This window comes from Gossypium raimondii, chromosome 4, assembly GCF_025698545.1.
Source record: "Gossypium raimondii isolate GPD5lz chromosome 4, ASM2569854v1, whole genome shotgun sequence".
Taxonomy (NCBI): domain Eukaryota; kingdom Viridiplantae; phylum Streptophyta; class Magnoliopsida; order Malvales; family Malvaceae; genus Gossypium; species Gossypium raimondii.
The window spans coordinates 40,407,799-40,427,071 of NC_068568.1; the positions used below are offsets into that span (position 1 = coordinate 40,407,799).

At 33.4% G+C, this 19,273-nt stretch overlaps 2 protein-coding genes across 2 annotated transcripts; one reads left to right on the top strand and one right to left on the bottom strand.

The window, feature by feature from the left end:
• Nucleotides 1-3,008: 3,008 nt before the first annotated feature.
• Nucleotides 3,009-6,774, top strand: LOC105780818 (WAT1-related protein At2g39510). The gene is made up of 7 exons (XM_012605331.2): nt 3,009-3,310; nt 3,398-3,460; nt 3,735-3,851; nt 5,093-5,330; nt 5,672-5,833; nt 6,027-6,178; nt 6,269-6,774. The coding sequence occupies exons 1-7, from the start codon at nt 3,117-3,119 to the stop codon at nt 6,483-6,485; spliced, it is 1,143 nt and encodes a 380-aa protein (XP_012460785.1). The 5' UTR covers nt 3,009-3,116; the 3' UTR covers nt 6,486-6,774.
• LOC105780819 (uncharacterized) lies at nt 6,662-7,337 on the bottom strand. The gene is made up of 2 exons (XM_012605334.2): nt 7,150-7,337; nt 6,662-7,046 (listed from the first exon to the last, which is right to left on the bottom strand). The coding sequence occupies exons 1-2, from the start codon at nt 7,234-7,236 to the stop codon at nt 6,945-6,947; spliced, it is 189 nt and encodes a 62-aa protein (XP_012460788.1). The 5' UTR covers nt 7,237-7,337; the 3' UTR covers nt 6,662-6,944.
• Between the last annotated feature and the right edge of the window lie 11,936 nt (nt 7,338-19,273).

Here is a 19,273-nt window from a genome sequence, read left to right on the forward strand (position 1 = left end):
GCCCTTCCGGAGGGAATGGATGGCTAACTTCATTGAGCAACTTTCTCCTATTTTGGTCTAGTAGCTAAATCAAAAAGCAGAGCTTCTAATGGCCTTCCGGTCCTCAACGGATGGGGGTGCTCCTCAAGTGGCTTGCCATGCTGCCACATGTCCCAAATTATGGAGGGCTATAATAGTAGTATTTCTAATCAACAATTTAGTATCATGGAGTTCAAAGAAGTAGCTCGTGGTTACTTTATTAACCTTAGAGGTTGAATATCCCAATGTTGCAAGTAGTGTGTTAGAGCTAGCGAAGGGAGCAATCATTGTTGCATGAACTTTCTATAGTTTGTCAAATGTGCCTATTGTTTGGTGTGATAATGCAAATGTAGTTACAATATCAGGGAATCATGTGTTCCATCAAGATCAAAGCATGTGGAGTTACAAGTACACTTTTTAAGAGAATGTGTAGCTAAAAATAAGCTTGGGGTTAACTATGTCCTTGCATGTGAGCAAGTTGTAGACATACTGACAAAGCCATTGTCTGTTCTAGTGGTTAGTCATTTCAGAAAGAAGCTTGATGTATGTTCTGGTGGAGAATTTTGTTAAAAAAAGAGAAGTCAAAGGGGAACACTAGATTATAAGTTGGAAAGTTAGTCCTGTATGCTAAGTGGTTACTTGTTAGTTTGTTTGTTGTACCAAGAGGTTAAGTAGTTTACAAGCTAGATAATGTTTGAGTCCCTTATATAAAAGCATAATTGTACAAGTCAGAAATAGATGCTTCATCATATATCAAACTTCTTCTCAGTTTTCTTATCTTTTCTTCTTTGTTTTCTCTCTTATTTTCTTAATGATATAATCTCTTTTTATATTGAATCTTAAATGTTGTTTTGCTAATACTACCAATTATTGCTACCAATTTCTTACTTTCAAAGTTAGTTCATGTGTTTGAATTGATATGATTATTGGGTGTGTTGTTAATTAATACATTAGGTTATGTAATTAGTGCAATTAATTGAGTTAATTACATTGATAAATAAAATTTAGATTATTTTTACTATAAAATTAGATTAGTTTAATTTGATTACCCTTTAGATTAGATATAATTTGATTTGTATTTAGGTTAGATGTGATTTGATTAATATTAATTAGGGTAGATGAAATTAGTTTTAGGTTTAAGTTAAAGAAAATTTTAATCTACTTAAAAGTTTAGAATAGGAATAACTATGTTAGAATCTCAAAAAATTAAGTCTAAATAAATAAAAATCCGTTAAAATTATATTTTTTTAAATAATACTTTGAAAAAAATTATGATGAATAATAATCAATATCAATTCTTGTGCTCTTAAAAAACATTTTTTTTTGAAATAAACGCAAACCCAATTAAATCTCAAGCCAACATGCTTACTCTGTACACTTGGCCTTAACACTCTTCAACTTCGCTAGTACTCAAAGCACTTATGTGAGCAATAAGAACATCAAAAATAGAAACAGGACAAGAACTAAAGCAAGACATGACTGCAGAAGATAAGGCCACCCGAGCGATATGATGAGCCACCTTATTTGCATTTAGTTGAGTCCAACAGAAGTACGGATGTTGAAATTGAAGTCTCAATAGATAACAATCGTATAAAAGCAAGCCAAACTTGAAAAAGTAAAATTGCTGCAAATTTAAGGCTATAACGACCTCCAAACGATCCGGCTCCACCTCAATATTATCCAAGCCCAAACTTTTCAACCAAGTGATGGCCTCTCTAATAGACATAGCCTCTGCCAGCCGTGATTCCATTAACAGGAAGAAATCTTTCAGCTAGGTGCGGACCTCTCTAATAGACATAGCCTCCGCCAACCATGGTTTCGTTAACGGGGAGAAACCTTTCAGCCAAGTGAGGGCCTCTTTGATAGACATAGCCATCACCAGTCGTGGTTCCATTAACGAGGAGAAACCTTTCAGCCAGGTGAGGACCTCTTTGATAGACATAGCCACCGCCAGTCGTGATTTCATTAACGAGGATAAACAATGTGTGAAAGCCCTTACAAACCCATTGTTCAAGTTTTAATAATAACTTATATGTTTATTTTTAACAAATTAATTTTAATTTTAATTTTAAGAAGGTTAGTAAACTAGTTAAAGAGTTTCTGAAGTTAATCAATTTAGTCTTTGGATCTGTTATTTGATTTATTCAATTTGGTCTTCAAATGTGTTTTTATTTATTCAATTTGGTCTTCAAATGTGTTTTTTATTTATTCAATTTGGTCTTTGGGTGTGTATTCTGAATTATTCAATTTAGTCCTTAGACAAATTTTCTAATCTATTTAATTTGGTCCTGTTGATGATTTGAATATATTTGTCCTATGTTTGTTTGATTAATGCTCTTGCATGTTTAGTTTAGGCTTAGTTTATTTCCAAGCATGACCTAAACCTAATGAAGACAAATAATTATAATTAATTTGTGATATGTAATTAATTTGAAAATAATTTAATGATATAGGAAATGAGTTGTTGTAAAATTGATTTTAAAATATTTAAAATTGAATTAATTTAATTTTGTAGATACTAGAGTCAAATTTAAGAAAATTATAAATTTAGATAATAATGAATTAAACCCTAATAAAGTGTCACAAAATTTAAAAATATTAATATTTCCTGACACATAACTCAACACTCTACCCTGTAGAATTTTTTAACATAATTCTAAAATGAGTAGATTCATGATTAATCACATCTAACTCTTTTTAAAAAAATTAATGGTTACTACATAAATAAAAAGATCTTGTGAAAGTCATCTACTTGGATTCAACAATGTTTCGTATAGGCAAATACCACTACTTTTATTTTGCTTTTGCTTTGCTCTTAGTTGCCAATCTTTTTATGTTCGAGTTTTCTTTATGTGAACAAAAAGACAGTTTTTTTTTTTAATTATTATTATATAATCTTCAGAACAGTTGATTTTAGTGGAATCCCAACATTTACATATCTATAAATAATTAAACAGATTATATTTGCATGAGAAATAATGTGTATATAAGGAAGTTGAGATTGTGCTTCATTTTTTACACCAATATAAAAGCTTGTTGAAGAAAACAGAGATTTTGACAAAACCAAACCAAAAAAAAAAAAAAAAGCAACACTGTGAATGGGTTATCTGGCCAAGACTTTCGATCAAACTAAACCATTTGTAGCTGTAATCCTTTTGCAGTTTGGGTTTGCAGGCATGTCTTTAATCAGTAAGTATGCTTTAAACCAAGGCATGAGCCAACATGTTTTGGTCGTCTACCGCCACGCCGTCGCCACTCTCGTCATTGCTCCTTTCGCCCTTGTTTATGATAGGTTTCATATTTTTCGACCGATACTTTTAATCATGTTATATTTATTCATTGTGATTGTCCATCATTTAAATCAATGACTCATTTGCAGGAAGATTAGGCCAAAAATGACCTTGTCTATCTTTGTTAAGATATTCTTACTAGGGTTATTGGAGTAAGTACCAAGTTTTATGTTCCTAACCATTGTAGAGGTCTTTAGTTGACAAGTCGAGTAAGTTGCCGATATAGTAGGCAAAGATCGAGAATCCTTTGAAAAACAAAAAGGGTGTTAGCGGGCATCGGAATTCCGTTTTCCGTTATCCTTCTCACATGGTTCCTAGCCTTTATATACCGTGATCTCAATGACTTACTTGACTTGTCACCGGCCGACATCGATGATCTTATCGAATAATTGGTCTGAATATAACACCAATTCACTTGATTTTCAGGCCAACAATTGATCAAAACTTATTCTACAGTGGTATGAAGTATACTTCAGCAACTTTCACATCTGCAATGTGCAATGTTCTTCCTGCATTTGCATTTACCTTCGCCTGGATCTTCAAGTAACCGAATTTCCAATCCCCTTCGTATATGCAACTTCATAGTATTTCAAGGAAATGGCACCTTAAAACCTAAACATTGGTACAATATTTAAAAAAGTTTAGACAATTTTTAAGCTTTAAAAAAATCTAGGGCTGTCGTTTAACTCTAACGTTCAAAGTCACCAATATGATCAATTTTCCAATTTATAATATATTTATTTATTTTTATATATTAAATATAATATTATACCGTAAGTATTGTAAAATACGAAAAATTTTCTATGTTTAAAATTTCAATAAATATATATATAAAATTTGACAAAATTAAATATGTATATATTATGTGATCCTTAAAATGAAAGGTGTTGATTAGTCCAAGTAAATTTGACCGGGTCTATGTTGTTAACATCATTTATATTGACTCAAAAAATAAGTTTAAGCAAATATAAATAATGCTGAAGCCATACATAAGCTCAGTGCAAACCCAACCAACCGATAAACATATCTAATTTCATCTGTATATATATGTGTGTGTGCGCGCGCGTTTGGGTTTGGGTTTAGGTTTGAACAAAGTTTTAAATTTTACTTAACATTTTTAACTTTTGAGTTAAGCTTGGGGAAATACAAGTGATGTTGACGTTAATTATAGGTCAAATTTGAACTCAAACATCCCATTAGCTTCGTTCAAGAGTCGAGTTTTCCACTTAAAATCTAAAACCTCACCCGATTTTTAAGGGGTTTGGACAAAAATATTAAATTCAAAAAATAGATTTGAGTAAAAAGAAAATTAGGCCCGTTTAAACTATGTGTCAAGTTTAGATTCTAATATTCAAAGCTTGTTCAAGTTTATAATATGTATTTTTTAAAACTTTATTTTATATATTATGTATTATACATCATACTAAAATTAAATATATTATATCATAGGTAAATATTAAAAGTTATGTTATTTTTAAAAAATTGATAAAGGAAAATTTATATAATAGTAGCAAAAAGTACATATACATAAATATAATTACTATATATGACGTAAAAATAATTTTCTAAAGAAAATAATATGAGTGGACTTTTAACGGACTTGAATTATTATATTACATGTAAATATGGGTGAGTTCATATAAAAAAAATTTGAGCTTCAAATCAGGTTATACTTAGAAAATTATATATAATATTAATACCAGATATACTCAACTTAATCTAGTCTCTTTCCAACTCATTAATATCTTTATATGGTTGAATATATATATATATTTGTTTGGCAGGCTTGAGAAGGTTAATATAGGAGAAGTTCATAGCCAGGCAAAGATAATAGGAACCATTGTGAGTGTGGGAGGAGCAATGCTAATGACTTTGATAAAAGGACCAATGTTGCAGTTGCCATGGATTAAATCAGATGATGGCCATGCCTTCTCCAGTGCTGCAACTCACCAATATCCCATCAAAGGCGCTATCATGATCACCATCGGTTGTTTCAGCTGGGCCGCTTTCATCATTCTACAAGTAAACCTTCTACATTTACATTCATTTTCTCTTTTATCACGGCTGCGGTGATGGTTGTTGGTGTTCTTGTTTAGACAATATTGGTTAGTAGCGGTTTCAAGGTAAAATGAAAGGATATGAGTAGCATTCAGTTTTGGTTTCAATCTGTACAAGTCTGTATCAGTGAATACCAACATGTTACAAGATAAAACTAAAGGGTCAAAGCAAAAATGATGTACCTACTGGTATGCCTACGATACGGCATTTAACAGATGTTATGATTAACTACAGTGAACGTATGGAAGGTGGACAGTATTTGTTTCATTTGTCATAAAGATGTAATGCGTGGTTTTGTTTTGTAGGCCATTACGCTAAAATCATACCCTGCTGAGCTTTCCCTAACAGCTTTAATCTGCTTGGTGGGCACCATTGAAGGATGCATTGTAGCCCTAGCCATGGAAGCTGGTAATGCTGCTGTTTGGTCTATTCATTTGGATGCTAAACTATTAGCTGCTGTTTACAGTGTGAGAACCTCCCTCCGCGATTGCACCAGTACGGTCATATTATATGGTTTTGGTCTCTCTATCAATACTCAAAATTTAGAGATTTGCCCTCTAAAATTTGATCCCTCTTATCAGTCAAATTAGTTAACACCGCTAAGGTATGAAAAAAATTCAACATACCAGACACTCACTTGAATGTTTTGTGTGGTGGCAGGGAGTAATCTGTTCTGGAATTGCTTATTATGTTCAAGGGATGGTAATGAAAACCAGAGGGCCTGTTTTCGTGACTGCTTTTAGTCCCTTGAGCATGGTGGTTATTGCAATTTTTAGCTCATTTATCTTATCAGAGATACTCTACTTAGGAAGGTAAATTATCAGTTCCATTAAATTCCGCCATGGAAACTGCTAAAGAAAGCTTCATAATTTCTGTAATTATGGTGTCATTCTTTTTTATAGGGTTATTGGAGCCATTGTTATTGTTATCGGCCTTTATCTGGTTTTGTGGGGTAAAAGCAAGGATCAAACGTCATCAAATCAAGAGATCCAAACGGAAGGATCAAATGATCTGAAAATGATTCCCGCCATTGATGAGACAACAAAGGTTTCAAATCAAGAACTTGTTGTCCTGGATTTAACCTCCAACAAAGTGACACCTACTGATGAATATGTCTGATGATATGAAAAATCAGGAGAAAGAAACAGTTTTTTTTTTAAAAGATTAAAACAAGTTTTATGAACCCTAAATTCTCCAAGAATGCAAAGTAGAGATTAAGCTAATGAATGGCTATAATAACTAAAATCATTGTAAAGTGGGTTCTGGTGTTTAATCTTCTTACTTATTCACTGTCATGATCTAATTCACTCACAGTGAATCAAATATTATTCCACATAGAAATCAGTGAATATTAGCACTAAATAATGTAATCAAATCTCCAAAACTACAATCTATTAAGCTTATGATATCAATCCTCCTTCAACTTTTTGAGCATATTCTTCACAGACAGACGATGATTCATTTTGGGTATTTTAAGATTCAACTGAAGAAGAATCTTAATAACCTCTAGAACCCAAATATCCATCATTGTTCTACGAATCAAATCACAAAACAGCATTTAAAAACAAACCAATGGATTCAACTTTGGGACATGTTTTTTGTTTCATCATCATTGGATTGATTTGGTGTACCGAATTTTTGCTTGAAAGAGTCCTGCCTTTGCATCCACATCATATGCCCCTTCAAATCCAAAAAAAAATCAAATCCAATTAAACGATTGGGAACCCAGAAATGGGAGAATTTTTGCAATCAAAGGCAGTTTTTTTTTAAAAAAAAAATTTACCTGAAGAGCAGCGGCCCAAGCAATGAGGAAAGAAGCGAACCAGAACCTTTTGTCTTTGATGAGAGTTTGGACATCAAATTTTGCCATAAAACCCTAATCCAATAAAGCCTTTCGCTTTGTTGTATTTTTAGGGTTTCTGGATTTGGAGTTTTTTTTTTTTGGGGGGGGGGGGGAGGGGGGAAGAGGGGGCTGGTGTTATTTTGTTTGGATTGAGCTCTTCTATGTTTTCTTTCCCTGCAGTTTGATACAGTTCCTATGAGATGCTGCCACCTAACCAATGGGTTTTTTTTACCTATATATTATAAAAAAAAATAAAAACTAAAATGGTATGTTAAATAGATTATATATCAAAATGACACATCCAAGCTAGTGGAGGGTGGTGCATAGGTGACACTATTCTAAAATTTTGACACATTTGAGTTAAAAAATAATAATAATATTTTAATAGTGGTGCATGATTGATAAGTGGCACCACTTTGTCCAGAATGGTATATAAGTGATATTTTATACGAAAGAGGTATGGTGTCTATTTGATAGGCGGCACTAGTGACTCCTATCTGATAGGTGGCATTGGTGACCCCAATCTAATAGGCAGCACCAGTACCATTTTCCCCCTCTCCCCATCCAGCTCAATTTTAGTATCAGTTAAAAAAAAGTAGAATATAAGGAAGATGAGAGGGAGAAGAGAAGAAAGAAAGAAAATGTATTTTTATTTTTATTTTTATTTTTATTGTTATTGTTATTTTCAAATAGAATATATTATGATAAGAAAAAAGTATTTTGTTAGTATTATATAGTTTGTTTAGTGTAATTTTTATGTTTTGTTTTAAAGTTATTTTGTTTATTGTGATATGTTAGTAAGTTTTGTGTTTAGATTAATTATTTGTTTAAGGTTTATTGTGATTTGTTAGGTTATGAATGTTATGTTTTAATTTTTTTAATATATTTGAAAGTTTTTATGTCAAGAACTATTATAAAGTAATTGTTAGTTAGTGATAACAATAGAAAAAAATAGATAAATACTAAAAATATTTTTGTCATAGATATTCTTAGAAATGGCAATAAATTTGATATTGTCTGATGAGATAATAACTTCAGCACAAAGGGAGAAAGTTGATAAGATGATGAGAGAATTGCATGATTACAGAATGAAACCAGAAGAAGACATCGTTCAACACCTTATTACCGTAAATCAAAATATGCAAGAAGTGTTATGGAAGGGTCATGAACTAATTAGAAAGAATAAAGTGTAATACTTAACCCTTAAAGAGACATTAATAGAACGAGAGCATCAAATCATTTTAGACCAACTTTGGAAGACATTGGTACCACGAACCTATTGGAATCTAGTTATATACTTCATGAAGTTTATATTCTCTTGTGGAGCAAGGAAAATAACAAGACAAAGTGTAGGTTTACGAAAGTTGACTGTAACAGCCCGATTTTCAGTGGTGTCGAAAAACAGTGATTTGAGACCACCAAATCCAACGAGTAAGCTCGTAAATTTTATTATTTAGTATTTAAGAGTCAAATATGATTTTAGAAATATTTTTGAATTAGTGATTCTTGTTTTAGAATGATTTATTAGGTTAAGTGATTTTGAAAATGAGGTATCGAGACCTCAATTTCATAAACTAAGCCGTAAATATTTACAGAGTGTTATTAAGGTAGTATTAAGGTTTCATTAGAAAATTTTAACGTTTTGATAGTTAATTAATTGAAAAGGACTAAATTAAAAAGGTGCAAAACTTGCTAATTAAAGAAATAGTGATTAACTAGCTTAAGTGGTGAATAAGGGAGAACTAAAATGGCAATTAGACACACTTAAAAAGGTTGAGGCGGCATAAGTAGAGAGAAAACAAAGAAATTAGGTGATTAAAGGGCAAAATGGGAAATAAAATAAAATAAAATTTAATTAGATAAAAATGAGATTTAAAAGAAATCTAGACAATTCTTCATGAATCTTCAGCCAAAAACACCATAGGAGAGTCCCCTTAAGCTGGTTTTTCACATTTTTCTACAAGTGAGTTCAATTCTTGCCTTTTTCTTGAAATTTTTATATTTTTAAGCCTTTTTACAATTAGGTCCAACTATTTAATTCATTAGTTTTTTTTTATTTATTGGTAATTTTGAAAGTTACCATGGATGAATACTAGATTTTTTTTTATGAAATAACATGGTTTTAGAGTTTTAATTTTGTTATATGATGATTTTATTAAGTGATTTTGATAGATATTGATTTTAGGACCAAATTGTGAAAACATTAAATATTAGGGTTTGGTATTAATTTTTTTATCAAGGCCTGTATTATAGCTTAGAAAATTTATATAAATTGTCAATTGAGAAAAATTAGTTCATTTGATGGACTAATTAGTAAGGGACTAAATTGTAAAAATTGTAAAAATTAGGGTAATTGTGTAATTTTGAAAATTAAGGGTGTTAATTGTGAAGTGAATTGAAACTAAAATATGTGGTAATGAACGGAGAATTTTATATTTTAGAACAAGAGCCCGTAGACAATCATGAAAAAGGGAAATTAGCAGAATAGTCCATGAACTACTACAAATTTTACAATTTAACCCAAGTAAGTTAGTATGGTTAAAATTTAATATTTATTTATTAAATTGATGAATGGTATTATGTATTTATTCATAGTTATTGTTGAAAATAAAATTATTGTTAAATTATGAAATTGAATTGATTGTTCAAAACTAGTGGAACGCGGGATTGAGTACAATCGTTCTGTGACAAAGGATAAATTGACGGTAAATGCAAAGGATGAATTGATGGCAAATTACCCAAGTAGATCGAGGTTCAGCATTTGTTACGAACATTCGTGTTTACTTTCCATTTAGCTCACGCAAGCTTCTATTAACTCATATGAGTTTCTGTTCAACCCTAATGGGTTTTCGTTCAGCTCTTTTGAGCTTCAATTTAACCCTTATGGGTTTCTGTTCAGCTCCTATGAACTTTCGTTCAACCTTTTTGGGTTTTTGTTTAGCACTTATGTGCTTCTGTTTAGCCTTCGAGCTTATGAAAATGATGTACTCATATTCTTAAGTCGTTCTCCGATTCGGTAAGATTTGGTAAGTGACATAAGAAATTGATTTGGAAGAATTATTATTGTTATTGATATTGATCCGAAATAAGTGTATTCATCGATTGAAATTGTGATTGACAGAGAAATTACTTTAAATGAATTTATTTAATTTGATGTGTTGTGTTGTGTTGTTATTGATATTGTTCGGTAAGGTTTATGTTTTAAGCCATCGAACTTACTAAGTTTCATTAAGCTTACTTGTTTTCTTTAATGTCATTGTAGATTAACGTGAGGTTGGGAGATCGGATCAACACATCAAACCACACTATCCAATTTAATCCGGTAGCTTTTGTAACGTATACTTTGGTTTATATGGCATGTATAGAGTTAGATTGGTTTGTGTAAATGTTAAGAATTACATTTTGTTATATTCCCAACCAACTTATATATGTGTTTGGAGTACTTAGGTGATGGATGGTTTATAAGTATATAGGTGAATTGACTAATGTAGTGAATTAGAATGTTAGGATATATGTGATAATATGACAATATTAGAGCTAGGAATTGGTTGTTTTGGGGGCATTGTTATGGCCTATGTGTATGAAATTTGAGATGTTTAAGTTGAAATCAAGAATGGGTGAGAAAAGTAGCCTTGAAATGGCCTATTTTCGTCCACATGGGCAGAGACACAGGCGTGTGCCTCAGCTGTGTGTGACACACAACCTAGCACATGGGCGTGTGGTCTGGTCGTGTATCCTCTGCATCTATAAAATTTAGAAACAGAATAACCAAGTTTTTGCACTTGGACATGTGACTTGGCCATGTGACCCCTACACTCTATACATGGCCTAACACACGAGCGTGTGGCTTGGTCGTGTGGCCCAAGTCAGAGAGTTACACGGGTTGGGACATGGCCATGTGCTTCATATCGAATGCCCAGACGGCTTAAGACACGGGCGTGTCTCTTGGCCGTGTGATCCACACAGCCTGGTCACACAGGCGTATGACCCCTACTCCTAAGAAAATTTTGAAATTTTGGGAAAAATTCTCTGAGCTTCTGGTTTAGTTCCAGTTTATTTCTAATGCGTATTTTGGGCCTCAAGGGCTCATACAAGGGACAATATCTGTGATTTATAATTGGTTTTTGATATGTATATTAAATGTTATGAAATGTTCATATTTGACCTGAATAGCCTGGTAATGCTTCGTAACCCTATTCTGGCAACGGATAAGGGTTAGGGGTGTTACATTGACTGGGAAGCAAAATATGTTTGACATACCATGGATGGATAAATTAGTTAGAAAATTACCAAGAGAATTCATAAATTCAATACCCGTTATAAAGATTGAAGAGGAAGAAAATCTAAGGAATTTTCAAATTGGATCGTAGAAGATGAATTTGAAGATAATTTAGAATTTAATATAGAGAATTTCCCAGAGGAAGATACAAGATCAAAGATGGAAGAAAACGTAAAACTAAATTTTTATATAATTTAAAAATTGCATATTGATATAATTTTGGTCTCTTTTATTCATTAAATTTTTATGTAAGTATTTTTATGTTGTTCGAAATTGTTATGAGAATTTTTGTTTATTTTTTAACAGATTGAGTATTGAAAATGGATAATCAATTTTTCGTATGCGTTTATTACAATGGAATAATCTTGACAACAACCGTTGGATGTATATTTGAATGCTACCAATAAATAGCAATGAGATTTAATAGAAATGTCTCATTCAATGATATGAAGGAAAAGATTAGCACAAAAATTGTTAGACGTTGTGGGAGAAGGATCTCGAAACTTTTCTACAAGTTTCCAGTTTCGACAGATCCCATCAAATTCACCAAAATAGAACTTGTAGACGATGAAGACGTGGAGACAATGGTCACTATTTATTGTAGGAATCAGAATGACCAAAATGCACCAATTCAGTTATTTACTGAGTTAGCTGGTGTGGAGCCAACTGAAGATCTGACTGCATTAGGTGAAGAACATGGAGCTCAGAACCGTGTATGGTGGCTCCAATATCGTACGTTAAGAGTGAATCGACTATACGCGGGATCGATATCGATCATAATGTTGCACCCGATATTGATGTGGTTGGTGATGATGGATACATTTGTAGTGATCCTTGTGATCACGAGGTCGATAGTGATAGTAATCTCGATGTGGACGAGGTCCCCGATGATATTGACGACGAAGACGTGAATGATGATGGAAACATTAATGCGCATTCAGTTGGAACCAGATTCGACGTATTGTGCTACACAATAATCTTGGGCCACACATGTTGCTCATAAACCCCGATGTGGCACACGTAGTCGAGTTTTCGGAGTATCCTGAAATACTATCTGCTCACCAGTTGGCTCTAGATTTTGATCCTGAGGAGTTGTTCGTAGGCTAGAGACTCAAAAGTAAGGAAGAGTGCATATTTTCTATTAAGCTGTATAGCATAAATATATCAGTACACTACAAAGTCGTAGTGTCTAAACCGACATTATATATTGGGGAGTGTTGAAAGTCGGTAGACGGCTGCAATTGGTGGGTATGAACTGCATTTATCAGAAGTCGCAGATCTGGGAGATTGAAAATTTGTTGGGCCTCACACATGCACATCAATATGTATGACAGAAGATCATCGAAAACTTGATTCCAAAACTATCTGTACGTGTATCATGTCAATGGTGAAGGACATGCTGACCATTAAAGTTTCGGTTTGCCGAAATGCAGGCACAATTCCAGTATCGAGTATCATACCGAAAGGTGTGGATAGCTAAATAGATGACAATAGAGTAATTGTACGGGGATTTTGATGTGTCGTACAATAAGCTACAGGGATATATAGTCGCTATGCTGGAGTACGTACCAGGGACTGTCATTGAGTTACAAACACGACCTTATTATGGCCCGGATGACCAACTGCAAGCTGGAAAAAGAATTTTTTATCGAATGTTCTGGACGTTTGATCAATGTGTGTGCGCATTTCCCCACTAGAAGTCGTTTGTGCAAGTAGATGGGACCTGACTATACGGGAAATATACACAAATCTTACTTCTTGCGATTGCTTAAGACGGGAACAAGAACGTGCTCCCGATAGCATTTATCATTGTAGATAAGAAGGATATAGAATTGTAGGAATTCTTCCTTACCAGTCTGCGAAGGTATGTTATTAGCAACGATCATATTTGCATTATCTCCGATAGAGGGAAATGATTAATTGCCACTATTAGGTATTCTGGTGTGCCATGGAAATCTGTTTACTGCATCCGGTACATCGCGACTAACTTTTATCGAGATTATAAGAATGCAGACTGGCGGAGACAAGTTGTGAGAATGGGTAAATGATAACCTTATCTTTTCAATATAAGTTTTAATATTTTAGGGAAATACTGTAATTTATCTTTTCTTAATACATATACAGCGCACAAGCTAGAGCCACACATTTTCTGCCAAAGAATGACTCGACTTGATAGTGACATGAAGGGTCAAACGAACACATCTTTTCGACAGTGGTTGGGTACCATAGAGCCCTGACAATGGGCTCAAAGTTTTGACGAGGGCTTAGGCTATGGTCATATGACCACAAACTTGGTGGAGGGGATCAAATCTGTAATGTTGAAACACGACATCTTCTGATTTCATCTGTCTTCTCAGCTACATTCTACAGGTTGACTACCTTGATGCCAAGAATGGGTCAGCAACAAGTCAACCAGATGGAAGCGGGACACGTGTTTGTCAAAGATGTCAGGGATGCAGTGGTTACAAACCGTCGGATGGCGAGGTCGATAAATGTAGAAGTATATTTACAATGTCTTGAAACATTTCGAGTTACGAAGACTATCGGTCGTCAACCCAGTATACCACCTAGGTCTTATGGAGTTGATCTACAAAACAGACAGTGCGATTGCAAGAGGTTCCAAACACTTCATTATCCATGTGTGCATGTCGTGGCAACGTGTGCTAAAGTCTTGCTCAATGTTGAACAATTTGTCGATGATTTGTATACCCTCGAGTGCACGTTGCGTGTCTGGGAGAATGAGTTCCCCGTCCTGCCTGACCTGTCTACGTGGGAGGTGTCTTCGACGACTTTCAAGCTTGTCCCAGACAAAGGGTTGCGTAGGAATTCAAAAAGTCATTCGCAATCATCCAGAATCCATAATGAAATGGACATTAGGGAGAAATATGACGGTAAGCATTGTGGATTGTGCAGATTAGTTGGTCATAATCAGAGTAAATGCCTGCAACGAAACTACCATATTGGACAATCATCACAATCAGGTAGGAATTGAGCTTATGTAATCCAATGTACCTAATTTATATTACAAAGTTTGTTCCAAGTTTTAATGTTGTAATGTATTTAATTAATTAACAAAATTTATATTACAAAGTTTGTTCCAAGTTTTAATGTTGTAATGTATTTAATTTATATTACAAAATTTATGTTACAAAGTTTGTTCCAAGTTTTAATGTTGTAATGTATTTAATTTATATTACAAAATTTATGTTACAAAGTTTGTTCCAAGTTTTAATGTTGTAATGTATTTAATTTATATTACAAAGTTTGTTCCAAGTTTTAATGTTGTAATGTTATAATGTTGCAATTAATCTAATTTGTGACCACAAAGTTTGTTCCAAGTTTTAATGTTGCAATAAATCTAATTAAATAAATACAAAGATTGTCTTTTTCTTGATTTATATTTTTTCTTTTACGTTGTGGGTGATCGCGGCGATCAACATCCTCTTCAGTCGCAGGTAGGAGTGTGCGAAACACAAAAGAAAAATTATATGCCCCAAACACCATTGATAAACTTGAGCCAGAAGGAATGCTGTACTGCGGTGGATACGACCCAGGAAGATTGGAGTAATGCAGTGGATACGGGCCGAGAGGAGTGCTGTACTGTGGTGGTACTGGACTAAAGATATCAAACCCGAAATGATATCCGTGTCTTGACGAGCCCGAAAAATAATCATTCACCTACAACTCCGGATGATAAGAACTATCACTGAAATATATATGCGATCACTCGGGCTCGGGCTCGGGCTCTGGCTCTGGCTTTGGCTCTGGCTCAGCCTCTATATCGGGCATTGGCTCGTATGCCCCAAGTCGATGCATGAGCGGAGGGACTACAATCGATTGCCCACCAAGTAAATATGGTTTTCTTGTACTAGAGTACCATTGTATGTACTCTAACGATGGTTGCAAATCGAAAGAAATATCTATCTAAGGTCTCCGCGCCATCCGATTATCCCACACTGCAATATATCTCTGGTGCACAACCCCCCAATTATTTCTATGTTTTCTTCTCTTGTTAATCCCATGAATCTTCCCCAACTATATTGGCGGAGCCAGGATATACTGGATGCAACCAAACTGTCGGAGTACTCGGTCCCTGTTATACCACTCGACTATTTAGAAATTGATAATTTGTGCGTTAATGCACCACAAGTGAGAATGAATGTGGGCAGATGAGGGTATAACAGCCGCAATTTCTGGTCTCCGATGCGGCATCCAGATAAACTGCACGATTAATAACATGGTTAAAATTTAACACGGTTCGAGTAAGAGATACAAAGTAATTACATGCCATGAATATTGGAATAGCTTATCCCTTCTCCGGCATGTTGTTCAATCATCAGACGATATATCGGGACAGTGTATGACCTCCCGATACCCGGATTGGTACTCCATCTACGAAAATAAATTACATGTTTGAATAGTATCATTAGAAAAAAATGTCAATTAATTGCAGTAACAAATTAAATTTTATCACCTGTTCACTAGTGGAAATACGTATGCTTGGTGCTTAACTGATGCCAAGAATGGCATCCGATAAAGAACCCATTACTGTAGCAATATAAGGCATGCCCGCCTATGTCTACGGCATCAGGCTTTGTCGTCCAACAAAGCTCAATATACAACATAGCCAGAACTGCGGAACCCTAACTATACGAGCGAACATTCTGCAAATTAGTTAATAGAGGTAAATACATCAAATGAACCCTATTGTTGTTCACATCCTGCATCAGTACACCCTCTATAATATGCATAATGTACGCTCGAGCTGCGCACATCACCTCCTGCTCAGTGGCATTAATTGATAAATGTTCAAAATTGGCTTTCATCCATGAAAATCTCAAACTCGTAAATTTGGACTCAACATCGTTGGGTGAGACTCCTAGTAGGCTATAACAAAGGGCAATTGGCTCAGCTATCGTACTTACGCTCTTTACGGCACTCTTGTCGATTGGGAGCCCAAGTTGCAATGCAACATCCTCCAGAGTGAAAGTGCACTCCCCACACGGCAAATGAAAAGTGTGGGTCTCTAGGCTCCAACGCTCGACCAATGCGGATATTAAATCGTACCACAAATCAAACGTCCGGATCAATGCTACTAACCCGAATTCGGCTAACTCCAAGTATGACATCAGTCATTCATTCGGGGGATATCTTAAACCATTCACCCGACCCCTCAATGCGCGGTACGGGCCCTGACACTATTAAATTACAGAAAATAGTTATTATAACATAATTTATTTTCATAAATGACGTAGAACTTTTTAAGGGAACCCGTGATTAACAAATAACAATATATTACTATATTATTAACGTGTTTGATATGTGATCATCGTTCTTAATCAATGAACTCATTGCAATACCGCAATTTCAAAACAAATTTCGTAATTAATTTCTAAGTTTGATGCATTTTAGATATTTATCAAAATACCTAAATTTTATATATTGTCATTAATTACAAAAATACCAAATAGTTTTGTCCACATCATTTTTTTTGCTGTACTACATTAACAAAATAAATATATCTTATAAATTCTAACTCAAACTCCAACTCAATGGTCCCATTCACAAATTTCATCTCAATGGTTTAATCTTTTACCTACATAAAAATAAAAAATTATATTAAAATAATAAAAATAACATGCCAATAAAAAAATATAACATAAACTATCTCAACATAATAAATACGAATATTTTTATTATTATTTTAAAATGATAATAAGTAAAATGTATTGGTTTAAAATATAATATATATAATAACATGCCAACTTAATTATTGTCAAAAAAATTTTTTTTTTGCATAGAAGGATTCAAAAGAAATTTCATTTATAATATTTATAAAAACATAAAATAAAATTTAAAAACATAAACTCTTATTCTCAATTATAAAATCTTAAAAATTAGAACATGTAAACTATTATTCTTAATTTATCTCATAAATTCTAACTCAATAGTCCCATTCACAAATTCCATACCAATGGTCTCGTCTTTTACCTACATAAAAATAAAAATTTATATTAAAATAATCAAAATAACATGCCAAATAAATTACATAAAAATAAATCTAATCAACCTAAAACACACATAACAAATAAATTACATAAAAAATAAAACATCCTTTATACATAACATAAATAGGCTTTTTTCCTTCGATAAACCTTAAAAATAACTTATGAATGAATGAAAATATAAAATAAATACAAGCATACCTTAATAGCTCTTTTAACCAAATAATACCTTACAAAATAAAATTAAAAATTAAATCCGAATTAAATCAACAATAACAACAAAAACAAATTAACATTTATTTATAACAAAAAAATTACTAAATAAAAAAATATATCTTTTATGATTTTTTTTAAACATCAAATCTTCCCTAAATAACAAACTCTCATTTCCTTTTTTATTTATTTATTGTTCCTTCTCTTTCTCCTTCCCTCTCTATATTCTGTTTCTCTTTTTTTTTCCCTTCTCGCTCTCTCCTTCTTCTTCTTCTCTTCTTCAAAGATTTTATTCTCTCTTCCAGCAAAAAATGGGACATTGGGGACCTTATAATGGTCCCCAAACACACAACTCACGGGCATGCCATTTGACCCGTCCCATCGCTGACAAGTCGCAGGCTGGTGCCGCCTGTGGAAATGGTGTGACCAATGGTGTGCTGCCTCTACAGTAGGCGTGACCAGCCGGTGCCACCTCTCCAGCAAGCATGACCACTACTGCTCAGTTGTGCTGTCCCATCTATGACAGTGGGTCGAGTTTTGGGTCGGGTTTTATTCGTATTGGGTCGTATTTGACCCGTATTTTTTTATGTGCCTCATATTTAGTTGCCTTTACTAGTTTTTTTTTTTAATTTCAATCAAATTTATCAGAATTTTAGGGTGGTGCCGCCTGTGCACCACCCTCCACTTGTTTGGATGTACCATTTTGGTACATAATTTATTTAACATGTCATTTAAGTATTTTTATTTTATAATATATAGGTAAAAAAACCCAATAAATGTCCTTTCTCTATTATAAAAATTAAATTAAATTATTCTTTCTATTATTTCATAAATTAATTCAGTAATTGTATTATTAAAAAACTAGATAATATTTAACTTAAGTTGTGATTTATTTGTTTATTTATCCCATAAATAATATAGTTTGAATCATTGTTCTACCAAAAAAACCAAATAACATTAAGCTTTAACATAATTAACATTTATTGTTTAAAAATAGGAGGAGAGAAGAAATGGAGATGTTGATCGTGATTCCGGTGTGCTATTGTGGAAACTCAATCAATTTAAAGACTTATTGGTCCAATGACAACCCAGGTAGGAGGTTTGTTGGGTGTAAGAAGTATGAGAGTGGGTTTCAAAATCCATGTTGTTTTCTCGCCTAGTTTGATCCACCATTGACGCCCTATTCACGAATTGTGTTGTTGGGTCTTCTAAAAAAATGAAGAGGAGGGAGAGAAAAGCATGGTGTGTGGTGCTGTTATCTGTAATATTATTGTTTAAATGAAAAACCAGCTTATGTGATAGCTGGTATCGTTGTTGTTGTTGAAATGGAAAACCTATTTATGGTGATGTTATTTAGTTTTGGGTTTTAAGCTAAATTCTTTACATTTTCTCTAATGATATTGATTACATAAGAGTTGCAGTTATTTTCCAATATCATTAATAAAATTCATTAAGAATCCATAAAACAAAACAAGTGTAACCCATTGTCACTCAACAGTCGATTAAGTGATGGCCTAATATGAAGCAAGCGGCTTAACTAATACAACAATGGAATACAAATCCAACA

Coding starts and splice junctions, on each gene's coding strand:
- LOC105780819 (XM_012605334.2), bottom strand. CDS start 7,236: ATGGCAAAATTTGATGTCCAAACTCTCATCAAAGACAAAAGGTTCTGG. Junction 7,047..7,149: donor CTTGGGCCGCTGCTCTTCAG/GTAAATTTTTTT, acceptor TTGGATTTGAAG/GGGCATATGATGTGGATGCA.
- LOC105780818 (XM_012605331.2), top strand. CDS start 3,117: ATGGGTTATCTGGCCAAGACTTTCGATCAAACTAAACCATTTGTAGCT. Junction 3,461..3,734: donor TTCTTACTAGGGTTATTGGA/GTAAGTACCAAG, acceptor CTTGATTTTCAG/GCCAACAATTGATCAAAACT. Junction 5,834..6,026: donor TATTAGCTGCTGTTTACAGT/GTGAGAACCTCC, acceptor GTGTGGTGGCAG/GGAGTAATCTGTTCTGGAAT.